The 23347-nt window shown below is 43.2% G+C and overlaps 3 protein-coding genes and 1 long non-coding RNA gene across 6 annotated transcripts in view; 2 read left to right on the top strand and 2 right to left on the bottom strand.

The window, feature by feature from the left end:
- Positions 1 to 4296, bottom strand: part of LOC124002972 (nodal modulator 1-like) — a 25002-nt gene extending 20706 nt beyond the window's left edge. The window contains 8 exon segments of the mRNA XM_046310843.1: positions 993 to 1037; positions 1039 to 1146; positions 1376 to 1448; positions 1671 to 1777; positions 2178 to 2278; positions 2362 to 2407; positions 3280 to 3369; positions 4074 to 4296. Coding sequence (XP_046166799.1) covers positions 993 to 1037; positions 1039 to 1146; positions 1376 to 1448; positions 1671 to 1777; positions 2178 to 2278; positions 2362 to 2407; positions 3280 to 3369; positions 4074 to 4229 — 726 coding nt within the window. The 5' untranslated portion in view covers positions 4230 to 4296.
- LOC124002976 lies at positions 2732 to 13389 on the top strand. The gene is made up of 3 exons (XR_006833177.1): positions 2732 to 2986; positions 12316 to 12345; positions 12559 to 13389. It is a non-coding gene; the product is annotated as an uncharacterized LOC124002976 (long non-coding RNA).
- Positions 4487 to 17464, bottom strand: LOC124002975 (transmembrane channel-like protein 7). The gene is given in 17 exon segments (XM_046310847.1): positions 4487 to 5962; positions 6147 to 6225; positions 6412 to 6567; positions 6864 to 6994; positions 9687 to 9870; positions 9948 to 10045; positions 11267 to 11381; positions 11635 to 11780; positions 12978 to 13024; positions 13027 to 13153; positions 13505 to 13652; positions 13837 to 13982; positions 14115 to 14200; positions 14887 to 15042; positions 15358 to 15506; positions 16071 to 16338; positions 17130 to 17464. Coding segments are annotated over 17 exon segments (2232 nt in total). The 5' UTR covers positions 17146 to 17464; the 3' UTR covers positions 4487 to 5782.
- Positions 17465 to 17705: 241 nt separating this feature from the next.
- The window catches only part of LOC124002974 (transmembrane channel-like protein 5), a 32613-nt gene continuing 26971 nt past the window's right edge, over positions 17706 to 23347 (top strand). The window contains exons 1-3 of one of the 3 annotated variants that reach the window (XM_046310845.1): positions 17706 to 18094; positions 18682 to 18867; positions 19523 to 19779. In XM_046310845.1, the coding sequence (XP_046166801.1) occupies positions 18791 to 18867; positions 19523 to 19779 (334 nt within the window). In that variant the 5' untranslated portion in view covers positions 17706 to 18094; positions 18682 to 18790. The remainder of the gene's footprint in view (positions 18095 to 18681; positions 18868 to 19522; positions 19780 to 23347) is intronic. The other 2 variants (XM_046310844.1, XM_046310846.1) reach the window with 2 other exon arrangements.

The raw sequence follows: 23347 nt of genomic DNA on the forward strand, positions 1-23347 counted from the left end.
TGGCATCATCTGACCACAACACTTTCACCCAGTTGTCCTGTGAATCATTGAGATGTTCATTGGCATACTTCAGACGGGCATGTATATGTGCTTTCTTGAGCAGGGGGACCTTGCGGGCGCAGCAGGATTTCAGTCCTTCACGGTGTAGTCTGTTACCAATGGTTTTTTGGTGACTATGGTCCCAGCTGCGTTGAGATCATTGACAATATCCTCCCGTGTAGTTTTGGGCTGATTCCTCACCGTTCTCATGATCATTGCAACTCCACAAGGTGAGATCTTGCATGGAGCCCCAGGCCGAGGGTGTTGACAGTTCTTTTGTGTTTCTTCCAATTACGAATAATAGCACCAACTGTTGTAACCTTCTCACCAAGCTGCTTGGCGATGGTCTTGTAGCCCATTCCAGCCTTGTGTAGGTCTACAATCTTGTCCCTGACATCCTTGGAGAGCTCTTTGGTCTTGGCCACGGTGGAGTTTGGAATCTGATTGATGGATTGCTTCTGCGGACAGGTGTCTTTTATACAGGTAACAAGCTGAGGTTAGGAGCACTCCCTTAAGAGTGTGCTCCTAATCTCAGCTCGTTACCTGTATAAAAGAAACCTGGAAGCCAGAAATCTTTCTGATTGAGAGGGGGTCAAATACTTATTTCCCTCATTAAAATGCAAATCAATTTTGTAACATTTTTGACGTGAGTTTTCTGGATTTTTTTGTTGTTATTTCATCTCTCACTGTTCAAATAAACCATTAAAATTATAGATGGATCATTTCTTCGTCAGTGGGAAAACATACAAAATCAGCAGGGGATCAAATACTTCCCCCCCCCCCCTCGTATATCATAATTTAAACATTCATGAGGTAAAATGCCCAGCTTCATAGACAGCCAACATTAAGGATAAAATATCACTGTAGTGTATCACAATATGTACAGAAATACAGCAGACTGGACATCACCGCTCTTTCAATTTGCCATTCAATTCAATACAAATATATTTGACCTCCTTCTTCACTGTGGCAGAGTAGAGGAGGAAGGTGACTTTTTTTCATGGGTTCCCCATCACTCCGGACATCCCCAGAGACATCGTACCCTCCCACCACCAGATGTTCTGCAGCCGCTGCATTGGCAATGGACACACGCACTGACGTAGCGCTCTGTGGAAAGACAACGCAAAATGATTGTGAAGCATTTGGGCGTTTTTGCTCTAATTCTTTTTGCATAGTTCACACTACCTGTAATCACTTATGTTCTTACTCTGCTTGCTTATATTACTTGTGCAATAGGATTGAGTTCCAATTGCATCCAACTAAAGTTGTGCCAATAACACCTACAGCTGCACTTTGAGATGGCTTGAGATCATGAGCCCTGCAGAAAGAAACTCACCTGCTCCAAGGTCCAGGACGGATGAGAAGCAATGATGTCATAACTTCCAGGAAGTACTTTGGAGAAGGTGTACCTGTGAAATGACCCAAGACAGTTTGTGTACCTTGTACCACCCCCACGTATATTGTCCGGATACAAAACAACAGCGGATGTGTACAAAAGCATTAGCATTGATATGAATGGCTTGAGTTGCCACTACTGAAAGAAAAGGCAGTGTGTTTGTGTTGTAAGGGGTAGTTATATTGCCTTGTAGTTTAAAGCAACGCTGTTAAGAGTTTGAGGAGCGGTCCCTTACTTTCCTCCAGGCTGAGTGAGCACATTCTGCAGCTTTTCTCCTGTTCCCTCCCTGGTGAGGCTGATCTCCACCCCAGCTGGGCCCAGGACTTGGCCTTTACTTAGCACCTGGGACATACACAACACATTAACGCCACAACAAAGTAAACAATTATTTCAGAAATGCACATACTGTAGATCCGGTAAGTACTAACACTAAACAACCATTTAAAAAAGTGGCAGATCTCTGTGCCATTCTGTTTAGCCAGTAAATAGTGATGTATTGAGTTGGGGGTGGAACATAGTCTAGCGGTTAAGCACGTTGGGCCAGTAACAGAAAGGTCGCTGGTTCGAATCCCCGGGCTGACTAGATAAAAAAAATATGTTGATGTGCCCTTGAGCAAGACACTTAACCCTAATTGCTCCAGTAAGTCACTCTGGAGAAGAGCATCTGCTAAATGACTCAAATGTAAATGTAGTTTAGCCAGCACCATCCCCACAAGGGTTATTGAAGAAGAGTTCCTCTCACCGTTCCAGAGACAGAGAAGCCAGTGAAGACAAAGTTGATGTCCTGCTCCTTGGTGCAGATATCATTGACCCCGTCCACATAGAGGTCCACACTGGTGGGCTCTGCAAAAACACAGACAGAGTGTTATGTTACAGCACCGCCGGCTATACACAAGAGCTACAAATACACATGAAATTCTCCTTACCAAAGCTCCACCCAAGAGGCGGCTCAATCTTCAACACAAAGTCTCCCTGTGAATAAGACAGAGTCAAATATTAGCAGAACTGCCTCTATGAATCCGAGAGTGGAAGACTCGTCTCTAAAATGTAGGCTCTAACAGTCCCATCACAAGTCAAACTGTTGAATAAACTTAATTTGAACGTACTTTGCCTGTTGTCCACTGATTTTGTAACAATGTTAAGGAAGTAATCTGAGACAAAATATCCACAGAGTAGTGTTATTAACTCGACTTTCAGTACGCTGGGCTGTATGTCGGTTTGTATTTTCAATGCTGACTCAATTCACATGCGACGCTGCACAATATGTCAACAATGCAGAGTTTAACCGAAGCAGACTGAAATTTGTCCCACGCAATCAGCTGGCAAATTTCACAAGCACTTTCAGTTGATTGCGAAGTAACTGTGCTTTGGTCGACAATATTAAGCTACATTCGGCTATTGTTTGACGTTGTGCATCGCGTGAAATGCGTCAGGAGGTGGAAAATACAAGCAACAGAACCGCTGCCGCAAAAAGTGGGGTAAACAGCCCTTTCCTGTGGCTACCCCATCTCCACCTGATACCGCCAAAAGGACCAATAGCACAGACAACTGGTAAAGTACGATTAAATAGAATTGTATTCAACATTCTGTCTTGTAGAGACTACTGCGTCTTTTTTACAGCGACTTCTTTCAGACTGATATCCATGAAGTAACCAGGGGAACAGTCTGAGGTTTAGACAAACCGATGCCATACTACTACTATTGCATTTTCATATGTATCAATACCACAGGAGGCTGGTGGGAGAAGCTATAGGACGGGCTCATTGTAATGTCTGGAATGGAATCAATTAAACCGTATCAAACGTACGGAAACGCCTGCCTACTCGGATCAATACATTCATTACCTTGTCATAGAGGGGAATCATAAAGTATCCATTGATGGGAGCACAGTCCGTCTGATATTTCAAAGACCCTTGTTTGGTGTACACTTTAATCTGTGAGAGACAAGAAAAACGAGATGTATTTAGCAATGCACAAACACAACCAAAAAGGCAAAAGCATGATTTCATGCGATGCATGTTGGACAGTACTATAGGCTCTTGCGGTCAAGTAGTTAGTTAGCGAACGTGAATGACTTGCACCGGCAGTCATTAGGGTGAGGGTGGTCCAGTATGAGATGATTTGACTAAACAGTAATCCTATTATTGTAAATGGTGTGTGGATGGTGCAATACCTCGTCAGTACAGTGGGGTTTAAGTGGACTGGCAACTAGCCAGGTCAACTTTAGCAAGCTAGCTAACGTTAGCTAGCCAGTGCGTAAACTACGTAAACATTCGCTCGGAGTTTTAAAGGTAGAGGACTTAAAATCAGTTAAACACATTTAGCTACATTTAAATAGCTGCAAGTTATTGCGTTTCTGATGTGTTTTGTAAGGATAGCTAGTTAGTACAATGCTATGTTAACTAGTTAGCTAACAAGTTCTGAATTTCGACATGGTTGTGCACGAGAAACCAGCAACATAGATCAGAGATGGCTCGTGAGATTAGTGTGGCTACTCAGAGAGTTAGCTCATCTTACTAGCCACATCATCTAGAATAGATCATTTTACTCGCCACCTTGGGGCTAATGTTATTTCATTCAAACTCAACTATCTTTTCACCACTCAAGACCCCCAGCAATATCCTGTCTCTGCACTCACCTCGATCAGCGAGTAGTTGATTTCAACGTCGGATTTCACGAACCCTCCGCAGGCCACCACAATGTCATCAGCTGACACTGTAATAAACTGGCAGCAGATGATTCCAAATAATATCCAGAACACTGCCATGTCTGCCGGTTCCGTTATTCCGAGCATTCGCCAGAAGCTTTTTCTTGACAACCGAATTGACAGTGCACGCTGCCTCCGGTTCCGTAAACTGCGCTGTTGAAAGAGCAGTAGCTACCTATTCTGGAGGCGTCGACACCTGCTGGTGCGGAGGTGACATAGATTAAGTATGTACTTTTGAAAATGTTGGGTGTCTATTCAAATATGAACAGAATCTTGTCTTTTGGGTTTCCCTACTGAACAAATTAAACTAGTTATATTCACACAAAGTATGACAACTAATAACATACGTTTTAAATACTTGCATTATTTATTTACCTTTTCCAGCCACAATTCAATAAGCAATAAGGCCCGAGGGGGTGTGGTATATGGCCAATATACCACGGCTAAGGGCTGTTCTGAAGCACCACGCAAAGCGGAGTTGGCCATATACCACAAACCCTTGACGTGCCTTATTGCTATTATAAACTGTTTACCAAAGTAATTAGAGCAGTAAAAAGACATGGTTTGTCTAACCCGTGGTATACAGTCTGATATACCAAGGCTGTCAGCCAATCAGCATTCAGGGCTTGAACCACCCAGTTTATAACAATGAATAACACACAGATTTTGGAATTATAAAACTTTTGCCAAAATGACATCTTACTAGTTGATTCAAATGTAACAGTTCACTCATAAACAATGGTTTGCAATGGATAAAACAACACTTCCCCTTTATGGAACACAGGCAGTGAAGACAGAGTACAGTAAAAAAGTATTAGTTCAGTTTGGTATGTAGCAGAAGTTGGGACAATAGATCTCAAATACATTGTGAAATATTAAATCACATGTAGCATGTCATGGTCATTAAAAGTTAATACTTAAGAGTTAATGGAAATAGTAAACAAGAGATTAAGGAATATAAGTTTACACAAATTAATACAGTATACCATTAAAATATAAACAAGAAAGGTCACATTTAAAGTGCAAGAAGAATGTTTAGTGTTTATAGGCGTTGGAGTGGAACAATATGGGATCAGCTTTGATTTTTTGTATTACTTAGAAGGGCAATTCAAAGCTTAATAGTGGTTATTGTCATAAGAGTCCTTCTTGGAAGGAAAAAGGTCATAGTCAGCAGAATTATCATCATGACATCACATATAGTAATGTTTATGGTAGGCTACATATAGTAAACAACAAACAGGACATTTTTTGCCAGCCTTGAGTTCAAACTATTGGTCCAATATTGTAAAACTGTGCTTGTTAAACATTTGAACATTCACAGATCTCAACATGCGTTGGATCAAAACCAAAAGAGCCTTGATAGGCAAAGTGAACCCCCCAGTTGCATAGTGTTCCTCAAATCTAGTGTCTGCCAGTGGTAGGGCTGGTTTCCTCGACACAGATCGAGCCTGGTCCCTAGACTAAAAAACTATTTTAATGGAGATTCTCCATTGAGCATGCATTTTCGTCCAGGTCTAGACTTAATATATGTCTGGTAAGCCAGCACCTATAGTGTATGCCAGTAAACAGCCAGTTACAAGTAATATCAAGAGCCCTGAGTTTTTTAGTCAGGTAAAACTCAAGGGCCTAATCCTAGCAATTCAGACATGAGTAGCAGAGTCCGGGGATGGCTGGACCAGGAAGACCCCAGAGTTGGAGCGGTAGCTGGGACTGACTCTGTCTGAGGAGTGGGACTGGAATCCCGAACCTGTGGATCTAATAGCACAGGTCCTCTGGGCCTGACACAGCTTCTGGATCAGGAAACGCTTGTCTCGCCCATCCTGGCCGAACAGGGAGAAGAGAGTTAGTGCCTAAATTAACCCTATAACAATGTTATGCCAGATAACTAGGACCTAGAGATTTTTTCAGGTCAGGAAAATAATCCTGTCCCTACAGCTAAGTCCTATGAAGATACTGTGCAGTAGAGTTGTGCAGCCATGTAGACTGGTTACTATAGCTACTCACCATGACTAGCTGTTCCCTCAGTTGGTTGATCACTCGCTTGTGCGCTCTAGCTAGAGCAATGACATAAAACATGGCCAGGCTGAGGGAGGAAAGAGACAACGGTTAACAAAGCAGAATTTTGATAGCCCTTTGTGACGTGTTGATGAAAAGAGGGTTTTATAAATATATTTTATTGATTGATTGGCTGAAACCACAATCTATCGGCCTGGATATCAAATGACAATGAACCGTAGACAGGAGTGATATCATTGGCCAGAACCCGTACCATGTGATGACAAAGAGGGAGACGGCAAAGGCCTCAGAGGAGATGGCCAGGAGGAACGTGCGTGAGCCTGCAGGCAGTGGGGACACCGTCCGGGGGAGCACCTCCCAGGATGTGGTGTAGTTAACGAAGGGACCACAGGCCTGGGAACAGCTGATCCTGATAAGGGAGAAACGGAAGGGTTAGTTTATGTACCCAACAACTGATCTAGGAGCAGATTATTTTCACACTATGGTGCCAAGCCAAACTGTACTGTGCGGACTCAAATATTTCCTTTCCAGCCCAGTTTCAGCAACAGTAGAGCAGTACAGCTAAGCTAAGCTCAGTTAGGCTCATTAGTGTGAAAAGGGTATGAGATTGGTGCATGGTGAGTTTCAGTGCAACTAGCCATATTGATGGTTATCTATGGAAATAAAGGTGCATGCATGGTAGGCTAACTGCTGCCATGTACTCACTGTGCGATGCCAATGGTGACAGGTACACAGGCCAGTGCCAGGCCAATCAGCAGCACAGCCAGGAAGAAGAAGTTGGAGCTGGAGGCTCGGAAAGGACGGGTGGCCGGGCGGCAGTTATTCACCAGGGTCACCTGCAGGGTAGACAATACATACATTCATCAACATATTTGTGGGTGAGAATTCCCTTTCAGTCATTTCAGTCAACATAATGCACACAGGTATGGGATAAACCTTTTCTCTATCAATTGGGTGAAGGAATTAGGATAAGGAAATATCCTGACCTACACTATGACTTATGAGGTACAGTATTGCTCAACTCAATCAGTTACCTAGAGTATGTAACCCGAGGTTTAGACCCAGCTAAAACCATACGCTACAACCAAAAACACAAACAGTCATTCATATCAAATCAAATTTTATTTGTCACACACACATGATGTTAATGCGAAATGCCTGTGCTTCTAGTTCCGACAATGCAGTAATATCTAACAAGTAGTCTAACCTAACAATTTCACACAAACTACTAAGTGTAAAGAAATGAATAAGAATATGTACACAAAAATATATGAATGAGTGATGGCTGAACAGCATAGGCAAGATGCAGCAGATGGTATATTGTACAGTATATACATATGAGATGAGTAATGTAGGGTATGTAAACATTATTTAAAGTGGTATTATTTAAAGTGGCTAGTGATACATTTATTACATCAATTTTTCCAGTATTAAAGTGGCTGGAGTTGAGTCAGTATGTTGGCAGCAGCCACTCAATGTTAGTGGTGGCTGTTTAACATTCTGATTGCCTTGAGATAGAAGCTGTTTTTCAGTCTCTCGGTCCACCCTTTGATGCACCTGTACTGACCTTGCCTTCTGGATGATAGTGGGGTGAACAGGCAGTGGCTCAGGTGGTTGTTGTCCTTTGATATTTTTGGCCTTCCTGTGACATCGGGTGGCGTCACAGGTATCCTGGAGGGCAGGTAGTTTGCCCCTGGTGATGTGTTGTGCAGACCTCACTACCATCTGGAGAGCCTTACGGTTGTGGGCGGCGCAGTTGCTGTACCAGGCGGTGATACAGTCCGACAGGATGCTCTCGATGGTTCATCTGTAAAAGTTTGAGAGGGTTTTTGGTGACAAGACATATTTCTTCAGCCTCCTGAGGTTGAAGAGGCGCTGCTGCCCCTTATTCACCACACTGTCTGTGTGGGTGGAGCATTTCAGTTTGTCCGTGATGTGTACGCAGAGGAACTTCATACTTTCCACCCTCTCCACTGTCCGTCGATGTGGATAGGGGGCTGATCCCTCTGCTGTTTCCCGAAATTGTTTTGTTGACATTGAGTGTGAGGTTATTTTCCAGACACCACACTCCGAGGACCCTCACCTCCTCCCTGTAGGCCGTCTCGTCATTTTTGGTAATCAAGCCTACTACTGTTGTGTTGTCTGCAAACTTGATGATTGAGTTGGAGGCGTGCATAGCCATGCAGTCATGGGTGAACAGTGATTACAGGAGAGGGCTGAGAACTCACCCTTGTGGGGCCCCATTGTTGAGGATCAGCGGGGTGGAGCTCTTGTTACCTACCCTCTCCACCTGGGGGGCGGCCCGTCAGAAAGTCCAGGACCCAGTTGCACAGGGCGGGGTCGAGACCCAGGGTCTCGAGCTTGATGACGAGTTTGGAGGGTACTATGGTGTTAAATGCTGAGCTGTAGTCGATGAACAGCATTCTCACATAGGTATTCCTCTTGTCCAGATGGGTTAGGGCAGTGTGCAGTGTGATTGCGTCGTCTGTGGACCTATTGGGGCGGTAAGCAAATTGGAGTGGATCTAGGGTGTCAGGTAGGGTGGAGGTGATATGGTCCGTGACTAGTCTCTCAAAGCACTTCATGATGACGGAAGTGAGTGCTACGGGGCGGTAGTCATTTAGCTCAGTTACCTTAGCTTTCTTGGGAACAGGAACAATGGTGGCCCTCTTGAAGCATGCGGGAACAGCAGACTGGGATAAGGATTGATTGAATATGTCCGTAAACACACCAGCCAGCTGGTCTGCGCATGCTCTGAGGACGCGGCTGGGGATGCTGTCTGGGCCTGCAGCCTTGCGAGGGTTAACCTGTTTAAATGTTTTACTCACGTTGGCTGCAGTGAAGGAGAGCCTGCAGGTTTTAGTAGCGGGCTGTGTCAGTGGCACTGTATTGTCCTCAAAGCGGGCAAAGAAGTTGTTTAGTTTGTCTGGGAGCAAGACATCGTGGTCAGCGAAGGGGCTCGTTTTTCATTTGTAGTCCGTGATTGACTGTAGACCCAGCCACATACCTCTCATGTCTGAGACGTTGAATTGCGACTCTACTTCGCCTCTATATTGACACTTAGCTTCTTTGATTGCCTTGCGGAAGGAATAGCTACACTGTTTGTATTCGGTCATGTTTCCAGTCACCTTGCCCTGATTAAAAGCAGTGGTTCGAGCTTTCATTTTTGTGCAAATGCTGCCATCAATACACGGTTTCTGGTTGGGGAATGTTTTAATAGACGCTGTGGGTACAACATCACCGATGCACTTGCTAATTAACTCGCTCACTGAATCAGCGTATTCATCAATGTTGTTGTTCGACGCTATGCGGAACATATCCCAGTCCACGTGATCGAAGCAATCTTGAAGTGTGGAATCCGATTGGTCGGACCAGCGTTGAACAGACCTGAGCACGGCTGCTTCCTGTTTTAGTTTCTGTACCTTCCTGATGCCTTTACTGTACTGTATTACATAGAACTACAATTATGGCCATCGGCCCACCTATACCAGTACATTGATACGGTCTAATATTTCTATGGTATGTTACCTTTTTGATGTAGAAGATGATGAAGTACTTGATGGTGCAGATGGCGGGCAGCAGGGGGCAGTAGAACGTCCCGATCCAGCAGATGGTCTGGCCATACACAATCCCCAGGACGTTCTGGGGGATGGCAAACTCCTGCTGGCCCCACCACTTGGCCAGGCCGCAGTCACAGTAGTCCACTATGAGTCTAGGGGGAGGGGGAGAGGGAGAGAACTGTCAGAAGAGGAGATGAGAGAAGAGGAGAGAAGAGAAAAGATGACTTACTTCCTAGGGAACTCCACAAAGACAGTGACGGCACAGATGATGATGAAATCAAAGATCATGAGTTTGTACATCTCCTGGCCCACGCGAGACTCCCAACACTATAGGCAGAGGTAGAATTATATGAGATCATAGTAACGTCCAATATCAATATGTACAGTACCAGTCAAAAGTTTGGACACACCTACTCATTCCAGGGATTTTCAATATTTTTACTATATTGTAGAATAATAGTGAAGACATCAAAACTATGAAATAACACATATGGAATCATGTAGTAACCAAAAAAGTGTTAAACAATTCAAAATATATTTTAGATTTGAGTTTCTTCAAAAGTAGCCACCCTTTGCCTTGATGACAGCTTTGCACACTCTTGGCATTCTCTCAACCAGCTGGATGAATACATTTTTGCATTCCAGGTGACTCCGTCCAGCTTCATGAGGTAGTCACCTGGAATGCATTTCAATTAACAGGTGTGCCTTCTTAAAAGTTAATTTGTGGAATTTCTTTCCTTCTTAATGCATTTGAGCCAATCAGTTGTGTTGTGACAAGATAGGGGTGGTATACAAAAGACAGCCCTATTTGATAAAAGACCAAGTACATATTATGGCAAGAACAGCTCAAATAAGCAAAGAGAAATGACAGTACATCATTACTTTAAGTCATGAAGGCCAGTCAATACGGAATATTTCAAGAACTTTGAGCGTTTCTTCAAGTGCAGTCGCAAAAACCATCAAGCGCTATGATGAAACTGACTCGCATGAGGACCGCCACAGGAAAAGAAGACCCAGAGTTACCTCTGCTGCAGAGGATACGTTCATTAGAGTTACCAGCATCAGAAATTGCAGCCCTAATAAATGTTTCACAGAGTTCAAGTAACAGACACCTCCAGGCTGTGTAAGGGCTATTTGACCAAGGAGAGTGATGGAGTGCTGCATCAGATGACCTGGCCTCCACAATCACCCAACCTCAACCCAATTGAGATGGTTTGGGATGAGTTGGACTGCAGCGTGAAGGAAAAGCAGCCAACAAGTGCTCAGCATATGTGGGAACTCCTTCAAGACTGTTGGAAAAGCCTTCCAGGTGAAGCTGATTGAGATAATGCCAAGAAAGTGCAAAGCTGTCATCAAGGCAAAGGGTGGCTACTTTAAATAATCTAAAATCTAAAATGTATTTAACACTTTTTTGGTTACTACATGATTCCATATGTGTTATTTCATAGTTTTGATGTCTTCACTATTATTCTACAATGTAGAAAATAGTACAAATAAAGAAACCTGACTGGTATTGTATATCTACGGTAACCTTTGACCTCCACTCACCGGGTAGAGGATGTGGTTGTACCCGCAGACACAGTTGCCTTCCAGGCAAGAGGTGATCTGACCCCAGAGGGAGACGAGAAGCACACAGATACTGGTCAGGCGCATGAACACACACCTGTGGAAAGATTATGACATTACAAAGAAATTACATTGGTGTTAAAATGCAAAAATCTATTCATCAATACCAGGGTGCTACATCAGTATGCAAACTAGAATAGGTGTGAAACATCAAGAGCATCATTCATTGATTTTCACAGAAGAAAGTGCTTGGTTGCCAGGGTTGGGGTAAATTTCATATCAATTCAGGAAGTAAACAGAAAAATGTAACGACTGAATAGAAATAAAACAACCCCAGCCCTGTTGTTTACCTCATGAGAGTGAAGCGGATCTCAAAGGCGGGGGAGTAGTCTTCAAACTGAATGATGAGGGAGAAGATGAGGGGGGTGATGAAGTTGGCCAGGGTGATGACGATGGAAGGCAGATACTCAAAGATCAGGTCCAGGATAAAGTTCACCTGTTATGACAACGCATGTTTGAAGTAAAACAGAAAAGGCACATGCCATTATGTATACAGTACTGAGGAAGAGAGCATTCATTTCAATAGAACAGCCATTGTGCTCATCCCTCAACCTTTGAAATTGTTGAATGTGTCAGTGTCATTCTGTGTTGTTTGTGTTTTTTTGTAAAATCGATAAACATAAAAAATAAAAAAAACACAACCATTGTGCTCCCGAGTGGCCAGTGGTCTAAGGCGCTGCATCTCAGTGCTACAAGGCGTCACTACAGACCCTAGTTCGATCCTGGGCTGTATCACAACCGACCGTGATTGGGAGTCCCATAGGACGGCGCACAATTGACCCAGCATCGTCTGGGTTAGGCCGTCATTGTAAATAGGAATTTGCTCTTAACTGACTTGCGTAGATAAAAAAAATAAAAAAATTTTTTTAAATGTGCTAAACCAGGGGTGTCAAACTATTTTTTCCCCGTGTGCCGCATTCGGTCTCGTCAATGCTCCCTGACTGTCTAGTTTTCATTTCGATTACTTTTAGGATGCTGGAAAGAGTGAAGACACTATAAATGTAAGTCCATTATCAATTCTACAGTTTAGATTTGGTTTTAGTCATTTCAATGGCGATTAATATCATTTTTTTCCCCGGGGGGGAAAACTATTATAATAAAATGATATATTTCAGTTTTTACTCAGACAACCCGTGTGCCGCATGTTTGACACACCTGTGCTAAACTTAGACATATGTATCAGATCTAAAAATAACCATGTGTCTATTGACCAGCTACCTACAGAGTCCATAAGGAGAGGCTGAGGACATCAGGGACAGCAAGGTGTGCTGAGGAGACTCCAGACCTGTCTCTGGCCGGCTCTCTGACTGACTATCCTCCCTGGCTGTGACCAAGATGCTCCTCCTCCAGTCACGCTTCAACTCCCTTCATGTTGATCATTGATTTACATTTGTTTTCTTGTATGTGTTGCTGCAATTCATCTTTAAGCTTCCATAGTACACATCAAATGAAACTAAACTAACATTGCTGTTTAAAGGTTTATAACCCTGGATCGAATCCAGGCTGTATCACATCTGGCCGTAATTGGGAGTCCCATAGGGTGTCGCACAATTGGTCCAGCGTCGTCCAGGTTTGGCCGGGGTAGGCAGTCATTGTAAATAAGAATATGTTCTTAACTGACTTGCCCAGTTACCTTAGTCATCTGTGCTTTCTGGGAGAAGTTGGTGGCTATGTAGATGGATAGAAGCAGGCAGCCAGTACCGCGATCACAAACAGATTCAGGATCAGTCGGATCACGTAGATCCTACACTTCTCCTTCCGTGTCCTGTCTGCCATCTTCTGCTTGATGCGCTCCTCTTCCAGATCAGTCTGTTGACATAGAAAGGACAGAGGAATGGATATAGGATCTCCATTATATGCAGTTATAAGCACTTATACTTTATATATTAATAAACAAAATAAACACAGCTTCTTCTGAAAGGAGTTGTTGAAAAGCGAGTGGTAAACAGAAGTGAACCAATACAGTTCTTTTACATTGTATGGCTGTAACTGGAATGTGTGAACTAAGGAATTCATTTCACTTTGTCAATAGTGTTGAATCACATTTCTCCCTGTTGTTTTGAGTCATTTACATTTTTTACATTACATTTAAGTCATTTAGCAGACGCTCTTATCCAGAGCGAGTCAACCTATACTATCGACTGACTACTGACACCTCACCTTCAGTTCATAAAGAAGACTGCTCCTCTTGAGCCTGGCTGCGCTGTCGTTGACGATACAGAAGTCCCAGCCGGCAAAGATCTTGTTGCAGAAGCTCTGGAAGCGATCCTCGTCCTGCACCAGTTTACGCTTGAAGCCAGTCGCAGACCTTTGAGGAACGACGAGAAATGCAGATTTGGAAATTGCTAAAAAACGTAAGTATTTCTATAACAGTATATGACTTGCATGACCGTAAAAAACAATTGAACAGCGTGTGCATGTTTGAGAAGATGTGCCTTTTATAAGTGTATAATTGACAAGTCTGAATACAGTAAGATAGGGCACTTTTTTACCTTTTGACTATCCATATGAGACTGAGGAAGAGGTAGGCTATGGTGACCAGCAGGTAGGCCAGAGGCAGGTTGTAGGTGAACTTAGGGAAGTGAATGGTCTCTACCTTGTAGTAACCATAGAAGAGGTAGGTCTGTTCCAGAAAGCCCTTTAAGATGTGAAACAAACAAGGGAGTCATTCTCAGTCCTAAAACATCATCTACAGTGCTATGCAGGCGTACAATGAGTGACTGAATTAAATGAATAAGAGGCCGTGGTATATGAGGAGGGTAGTCTGTACCGCCCCTGAGAGGAGGTCTGTGATGTGCTGGTGGAAAACCACCAGGCCACGGCGAGAGGTGCTGGGGTAGTTACTGCACTCAAAGCCTGTGGTTCACAACAGAAGCAACAATATAATATTGGTAAGACATCTATTTAGAAGTCCATTAACAATGAATTTAATATATATATATCATAGATGAGATTAACAATTCAACATTCATAATCTAATGTAAAGATGACTGATGCTCTTGATGTCGCAGAACAGCTACATGCCCCATATCTCTCCTCTCTAACTGAACCTTCATGACAACATGGTTGAATGTGGTGTTAATCTCTTACTGACCTACAGTTTACATAAATACTATAGAATTAATGTACAGCGGTGGAGGCTGCTGAGGGGAGGACGGCTCATAATAATAGCTGGAACTGAGCGAATGGAATAGCACCAAACAATGGAAACCATGTATTTGATACCATACCTGTGATGTACATGTCACTGCCAAAATAAAGGAAACACTTCAGCAAATGAGGGATGCAAAGTCTATTGAAAGCAGGTGCTTCCACACAGGTGTGGTTCCTGAGTTAATTCAGTAATTAACATCCAATCGTGCTTAGAGTCATGTATAAAAATGCTTATTATTTTTGCTACCATGGCTAGAAGAAGTGACTTTGACAGACGGGTCTCAAAGGAGCATAGGCGGTTTTAAAGGGCCTGTGTGTTTCCTTTATCTTGACAGTTACATGTATAATATGGTCTATTTTACTCTATAACACGTAAAGGCCTGTGTTACCATCTACGAGGTTGAAGGTGGTGTTCCCTGAGGCATGGGGGGCGGTGATGATGGGCAGCATGACGAAGCCGAACATAAGCAGGAACATGACGAAGTTGAGCAGCACCAGGAAAAGCAGGAAGGAGAAGTAGGACAGGATCCCTGTGCCAAACATCCCTGTGATGGGACACAGAGAAGGGAAAGGATGACTGATTTAGATACCATCCCGGATCTTAAAGAGATCAACATCAACGCACTCATATCTTTCAATGCTTCCAACAGAAGACACACAAGTGAGCAAGAGAACTTTTAATTGCCCAATTTTCATCAGCGATATTACATCATCTTTGTGGAAACTCTGCCTTTGTCCCTCACGAATCCAATTTTGAGCTTTGTTTGTGTAACTAAGCCTTTAACATAAATCATGTATTGATGTCAATAGAAGTAAATTGGAGTAACAGGTTGTTTTGTCACTGGCAACCACTCTCTTACCCTCAATGACATGGATGTCTCCCCTCCAGAGCTCCAGGTTGCTGAGCATCTCAAACCCATCCTCCGTTAGCCTCCTCATGGTCCGTCTGGTGCCCTGTCTCCACTGGCTCCAACTGCTCAGATCCTTGGCCTGCTCCAAACGCTGGTCCCTGTCAGATGATCAATCAGTCAATATATTAAGCAATCAATCAGTCAGTCAATGTTAACATACTAAGCTTTTTTCAAGAATACTAACATATCACACCAGAATCCACCAAGAGAGCTTCGACAAGGAGACCCAATGAACCATGAACATAACCATATCTAGCCCCAATCGTTATGCTCATGAAATTGTAGCCTACTTGTAGTGAATGGTGTGCTCTGTTATTGGCCTACGGCCTAAGAATTGCCATATCTCTAGGAGAGATTCAGAGAGCATTCCTTCACTAATCCAGTAATGTCTCAAATTGATACGAGAAAACGAAACACTGCCTGCAGAGCAATAACTATGCACTGCTGACCCCTACAGTGAGTGAAGGCAATGAAGGCAGATAACCAATTACTTCCAACACAGGAAGACTCATAAAAAACATAAAAATCTCTGACATCCTGTAACATATACAGTTACATAGTATACAAATGTTATTACACAGTGCAACCCTTTTCATATTATCATTACAATACAACATTTTACACCAGTATAACACTGCATGAAGACATATTAGAGATCTGACTGGTCTCTGCGTTTCTCCGCCATAGGTTTGGGCAGTTCCCTGACTGGTCTCTGTAGGGTCTGAGTCCTGTGTTTCTCCTCATGCTGTCTGGCCAATGTGGTCTGTCCCCATTTCCCACTGCTGGAGGAGCCCAGCCTGGTCCGTGAGCTGCCACGGCGCTTGGTACTACCCGAGGCGGAGGGCTTTCTGCGGTACAGCAGAGACTGGTAGCTGGGGAGCTGGTCCAGTAGTGGGTTACGTGGTGCTCCCAGACGGTCATTGTGGAACACTGTCAGAGAGAAATACAGTAAATAAATAAATAAAATAAACATGTTTTGGGGAAGAGGCTGGGGGTTAAAGTTCATAAAGTGAGAGTAAAATGTGGGGAATAAAGAGCAGTACTTGAATCCAATACACTTTATTGGAATACCTAGGATAGGATAAGTATTCCCCCCCCCCCCCTTTAAGATTTAGATGCACTATTGTAAAGTGACTGTTCCACTGGATGTCATAAGGTGAATGCACCAATTTGTAAGTCGCTCTGGATAAGAGCGTCTGCTAAATGACTTAAATGTAAATGTATTGATATCATACTGTTGAACTCACAAAACTATTTGGCTGTGAATGCACAGGAAGTGGTGTAGCCATAGTCATTGCAACAGACAGGTACATTTGAAAAAACTACAACAACCACACCTCAATAATTACATATATCAAAACATATTTTATTTTACCTTTATTTAACTAGGCAAGTCAGTGAAGAACACATTATTTTTTTCAATGGCGGCCTAGGAACAGTGGGTTAACTGCCTGTTCAGGGGCTTATATCTTCATCAACCAAGTTACTGTTCCTATTTAATGTCATACAACTCAAAGAGTAAGGGAAGTTTTCGTTCAATAACAACGACAATTGGCTCAGTTTCAGCTAAAAGTTAGATAGCTACCGTTGGCTAGCTAACGTTGGCTGGGTAGCTTTTTAGCATTAGGAAAGTTTACCTGCATTGTCTAGCTAGATAACTGGCTACATTTACTAACTTACTTGCTGAGAAGGTCCATATGAAATTGAGTTTGCTTAGTTACCTGAGTCTCTCTCCATTTTCAGTTGTCCTCGTGCACTTTTAATATCAAAGAGAGTTTAATGAACAACTTTGTTAGCTAACTAGCGTAGCTAGCTGACGTTGGCTGTCAGTCAGCAGAAGGAAAACAAAGCCGCATTCCCTTTCCTGAATCCCAAAGCGACGCAACTCTGGAGCTAGATGTATAAATACTAGATTGGCATAGCATGCTTTCCCACAATTATACACAACAATCGTGCTTATTTAATTTAGGATATGACTGGAGTTTAATCCAAATTAAATACTGACAAACGACCCGACCAACAATTTGACGTTTATTTGTATAGCTAGCTTTTATATTTATATAACATTTGTCGCGCTCTACTGTCCTCAAATGCCACCACCATAAACATTTTAAATGATGGAGCATCAATAAGTATTAACGCTTAAAATGGGGTTATATGATTTGAATATGAAATAATAAAAATGTCCAACTAACAATTTAATCGTTTATTATGCTGTTATTCACAGAATTCAACATTTTGTTTGACATTGTGTTTTAAATAGAGAGTCAGAAGACGAAAGTGAATCATTATGGCTCTTTATTGCAATTCCCTATCCTATTGCACATTCGCAATGACACAGTTGAGCCCTTGGCCGTCCCATATCTTATTATGACAATTAATTTTCTCGTCCTATGGGAATCATTTGGAAATACTTGTCATTATGCCAACCATAGCAGCCTATTAGATTTGCATAAGGCATTTAGAACAACCGGACTTTTACCTTTTTTTCAAGTGCACAGTTCCGGGTAGTCTGACAGACACACAGTGATGAAGTTCAACAAAGGTAGATCTCTCAGAGCTGCACTCTAGCTACCACAGTTGGCACTTCAAACCTGGATTATAAGGAAAAGGGGAGGCATCCTCAGACTGCAAAACCTGTTCAAGCAGCCTGCAGATTTCCCTAAATAAGCAGCACGTTAACCAGGTAATTACACACTGTGGATTTATTATTTTAAACAATTGTTTGATACAATAGTTTTAAATTGTTACTGTATCTAACAGCAATGTATACTATTATTATTTGGAACATGGTTATATTTCTCTTAATTTGACAACACAAAAATTCACTGTCACATATAACTTCTGTGTTTTTCCCACAATAAACTACCAAGTCAACATATTTGTTAGTCAGATCTCTTTCCAGACTTTGGAATTTGTTACTTCTACTTTGCCTAGTTTACTGCCATAGGGCAGCACTGAGGCACAGACCATGGCAAAACAGAAACCATATCCCTGTGTTAATAAATAATGATATACACAGGGCTGGGACAGGGGAGTTAAATAACTTACTTTAGACAGCCATTCCATCCAAAACATGTGATGTGTATTCGATAGCACAGCTTTATTTGTGAAAGGAAGATGGGAATAGCATCGAGGTATGGTCTCAGAAGTCTTGTATTTGCCCCTTCTTTATACCCAAGGGGGTCTTGTTGCTAGTGGCACGTTTATGTCTCGTTTCCAGTTCTCATTTTATGTAATGGCAAGCTCATTCTCACTAATTGTTTTACTGAGAATACAGTAGGAGGACCTTTCAGACCTCCAGGGGACTAAAGAAGAGAGGGACAGACAGAAATCACCGCCGGGTTAACCACTATAGAGGAAGATCAAGCCAAGGATCCATATGTCACACTACAACAACACTGGAGGATATAACAACCCTGCCTATCATGACAGTGACACCCTGGAGATAGATAGGAGGTATGTGTGTCAACTTGTACGATTGTGTTGTTTGGATGTTTGTTATAATTCTGCTTTAACTGGGTCCATGGGTAGAGGGCCTGAATGAGTATAGGGCCTGAATGGGTAGAGGGCCTGAATGGGTAGAGGGCCTGAATGGGTAGAGGGCCTGAATGGGTAGAGGGCCTGAATGGGTAGAGGGCCTGAATGGGTAGAGGGCCTGAGTGAAATGTTGACGGACAGCTCTTAAACATTTTTGGGGGATAGTGCACAAATAACACAAATATGAGAAGTGAAGTAAAACATAATGGTCCAGTATTAGAAAATAATTCTGAGAGGATCTTTTGTTCTGTACATTGAAATGTAAACCATCACTGTGCTTGGTCACATCATCTCTAATCTCTCAATTGGTGTCAGATTTTTTATAATGCCAGTGCCATCACATATCGTAGCAGGAAACTATGGTATTTCTTATAAGAGACTCACTTTATAGCGCCTCAGAAAAAAAACATTATTGTCTAGGACAGATGTCATATGTCTATAATAATATTGTAGCATGATTCTTAGAACACCATCAGCAGCGTTATGAGTAATGATTAAGGCGTTGGACTGACTGATGCAGGGTTTATACAACAACACACCAGTAATGTTATCTGCTCTGTCCTTCTCTCGAAAGTCCTTCTAGGAAATCCCAATCCCATCACAGTAACCCACATGGTAACCCCTACCCCAGGGATGATGGAGCCGGGGGTGAGAGGGGCAGGTCTGACCTTCAGCAGCTTCCAGGAGGGGTCCAGTCCAGCTACGACGATGCCCAGGAGAGAGTGCCCTGGGGCGGGTGGCAGGAGGGGAGCTGGAGGGGCAGAGACAGCATTCCCATGGGTCTCCTTCCTCCCCGGTCGGAGAGCCCACGATGGCAGCAGCATGACCTCAGTAAGTCGATGTTTGATTTAATTGATTAATTAGACAATAGAAACAAGTAATATACAGCCACACACCGATGTAATGGCAGTACACACGTTTTCTGATGGGAGATTGTATTGTAAACAGATCAGAGAAATATGATCTCTTGTGCTGTAGTAAGGTTAGTCTCTCCTCCAAGATTTGGTTCCGGGTTCTGAGAGAATAGTATGGCCATGATTTTGTTGTAATGGCAGCCTGGCCGCATAGACTAGACGTAACATAGTAAATATATATCCGTGACACTCAAATTAGTATAATATGTTACGTTTGGTATGCTTACATAAGTCCAGTATAAAGGAAGTTTGAGGTTGTTTCGGAGCCAACATCTTGTGATACAACTTCCTCCACGTTCATGCTTTATCATAATTCATATGTGCTCCACTAAAAAAAAAGTATAAATAGCTTTTGTAGCCTACAGCTTTCCTGGGATTTCACCAGAAGAGGAATCGCCTATTGCAGAGAGGCTTGTTATAGCCTGTTACGCACCGGAACAGCTGGAAAAGAGAGGCTAGTGATGTGTAGCTGAAGTAAGAAGCTAAATATTAGCTAGATGTTGGGCCTCGCATTAGCTAACTATTATAGCTATAGAGCATTAGCTAACTAATTAGAGCTAAATATTTACCTGTCAAAGTCCGTACATAAGTTTATGAAATGGCAAATCTGCAGTACGTTCCTCCAGGTTGTGCACTGTGATTCACGGGCACGCAAAGTTCCATTATTGATTAGGCATAGGACTACGTTTTTAGACAAAATGATTATCACACCTGGGCAACAACAACACAGTACAACAAGGAATGTATTATTGTTATGAAGTGAGTACACAATCATTGTCCATAGGCTGTAAACTGCAGTGATGTAGGCTCATTTGAATAACCGCTCAAACGTCCTGTCCTGTTTTGTTTCATTCCGAAGTAACCGCTACAGCCGATAGGCCTGATTATGCAACCATTTGGATCAGTTCAGGTCTATTTTCGACAGTTTAGAAGCACAAGAAAGGTACATTAGCAGGCCACTCATATGGTGTATTTTGTCAGGAAGTAGCCCGGTGTTAAGATAGGCCTACTATAGGAAAATATGGGCTTCTCCTTTCCAACTCGCCGCACTTAATTCTGTAGCCTATTTTACATTCAGCAAGCAAGTGCACGCGTGCATCTATCCTCCAATAGGCGGTTAGTAGGAAGGTCGAAATAATTGTCCAAAAAGCTTTTGTGCTCTTGTCTTTTCCTGGGACTCCTCAAGATTTAAGAGGAATAGCTGTGTCAGTGGAGAAGCCAGGTGCGTAATTGCACAACAGAACAAAGACAGACAGGCTCGAGATGTAACCTATAGCCTAAGTAGAAGTGTATGCATATTAGACTTGCTAGGCAGAAACTGGCTACAAAAGATCAAGTTCAACTGGGGAGAAATCTTCAGTCTCAGAAGTGACAAACCAGTGAGTCAGGCTACACTCACTAACATGCTGGAGACGCACAAAGAACTTTTCAAAGATGGCTACAGTGAAATACAAGACTTCACAGCAAAAGTCAGAGTGCAAGAAGGAACCAAGCCTATCTTTCACAAACCACATCCGGTTTCATATGCTCTTAAGGAAGCAGTAGAGAAGGAACAGGAACGCCTACAGAAGAATAACATAATCACGAAAGTAGCGAGGAGCAACTGGGCCGCTCCGATTGTTGTAGTCCCAAAGAAAGACAAGACCGTCAGAATGTGAGGTGACTACAAGGTCACAGTAAATCGCTGCATACTACCAGAGGAATATCCACTACCAAACGCTGAAGATCTGTTTGCCACTCTAGCTGGTGGGAAGGTTTTCAGGCCTGGATCAAGCTGGACCTGGCATTCGCTTATCAGCAACTGAAGCTGGATCCGGAGTCAGAACAGTATCTGACCATCAATACACACAAGGGGCAATTCAGATTCAATTGCTTGGCCTATGGAATCTCGACAGCTCCAGCGATATTCCAACACACAATGGATCAGATCTTGGACGGTATAGACCATGTTGTGTGCTTCATGGACGACATCCTTGTGTCAGCACCAACCATTGGAGAGCACCTTGTAGTGCTGGACAAAGTGATGTCAAGACTGGAGAAATATGGAGTGAGAATGAAACGCAGCAAGTGTGAGTTCCTCCAGGACTCAGTGGAGTATCTCGGATACAAGATTGATGCAGAAGGCCTGCACCCAACCAACAGCAAGGTGGAAGCAATCGTAAACGCACCAGCACCCACAAATAACTCAGAGCTGAGGTCATTTTTGGGGCTCCTGAACTATTACGGAAAGTTTGTGGCAAACTTGTCCACATTGTTGCATCCGCTTCACCAACTGCTGCAGGCTGATACAAAGTGGAATTGGTCCCCACAATGCAAAGAAGCATTCAAGACTTGCAAACAGTGTCTGCTAGAGAGCAAGTGGCATGTTTCTCAAGAACAATGGAGTAAGGCACATCATGTCACCACCTTACCATCCGGCATCAAACGGAGCAGCGGAGAGAACCGTGCAAACATTTAAGAAGGCCTGGACTAGACTCGAGGTTCAGTCTGTGCCCACCCACCAAAGGCTTCCGCGGTTCCTGTTTTACTTACCGTAACACACCACACACAGTAACGGAATGTACACCAGCTGAACTGTTTCTGAAACGCCAACCACGTACCCGCCTGGCATTGTTGACACCAGACTTGTCAAGCACTGTGGCAAAGCACCAGCTACAGCAGAAGAAAGCTCATGACAGACACTCAAAGACTGTCAGAGAATTCAAAGAGGAAGAGAGGGTGATGGTACGTGATTTCAGACACCCCAAGCGCCTGTGGAACTCAGGTGTGATCTTGCAACACAGAGGACCTTTGACTTACCAAGTCCAAATTGGTCATCGCCAGGTCGTTCATGTGGATCATCTGCTACGGTCCAACGCCCTAGCAGAGACATGGCGAGAGAACAAGAACAATAACGACCCCCAGGACTATTCTCCTGACTGTGGACGTATGGGAGAGACAGAGCCTGACCTTCCACCCGAACCTGGCCCATCACAGGAAGCCCAGGAGGAGCGGAGATATCCTATTCGACAGAGAAGGGCACCTCAAAAGCTTGACCTGTGAGTTGAGCTGGTTAAGGAGGTAACGGACAGTAAAACAAACACTTTAAATATGTCCGAGATAAAAGGAAAGAAAAAGGACATTACCTGGGTTAGTTATTAGGACACAAACTCCATCTTCGGGGCAGAATAATCCCCTGGACTTGTGCTGGGCTCTGAAAAGTCTGCTTCAACCCAGTAGTTGAAAAATGTTTAAGAATGCATTGTTCAGATATTGCATTCGTAGTTACCTAACATATTTACCTTGTTCTCTGGGAGGTAAACACTATGGGGGAGGAGTGTAGTATCCGGGATCTACATCTGTTTATATTAGTTACTGTGCTGTTACTAAGCAGTAATGCATTACGGCAGTGTTACGTTACTACACCTAATAGGAAATGCACATGCGCACTGGGGTGTAGAGCACGACAGTTTGGACTAAACGAAAATTAACTGTACTCCCGTCTC

Source organism: Oncorhynchus gorbuscha, linkage group LG18, assembly GCF_021184085.1.
Source record: "Oncorhynchus gorbuscha isolate QuinsamMale2020 ecotype Even-year linkage group LG18, OgorEven_v1.0, whole genome shotgun sequence".
Taxonomy (NCBI): Eukaryota; Metazoa; Chordata; class Actinopteri; order Salmoniformes; family Salmonidae; genus Oncorhynchus; species Oncorhynchus gorbuscha.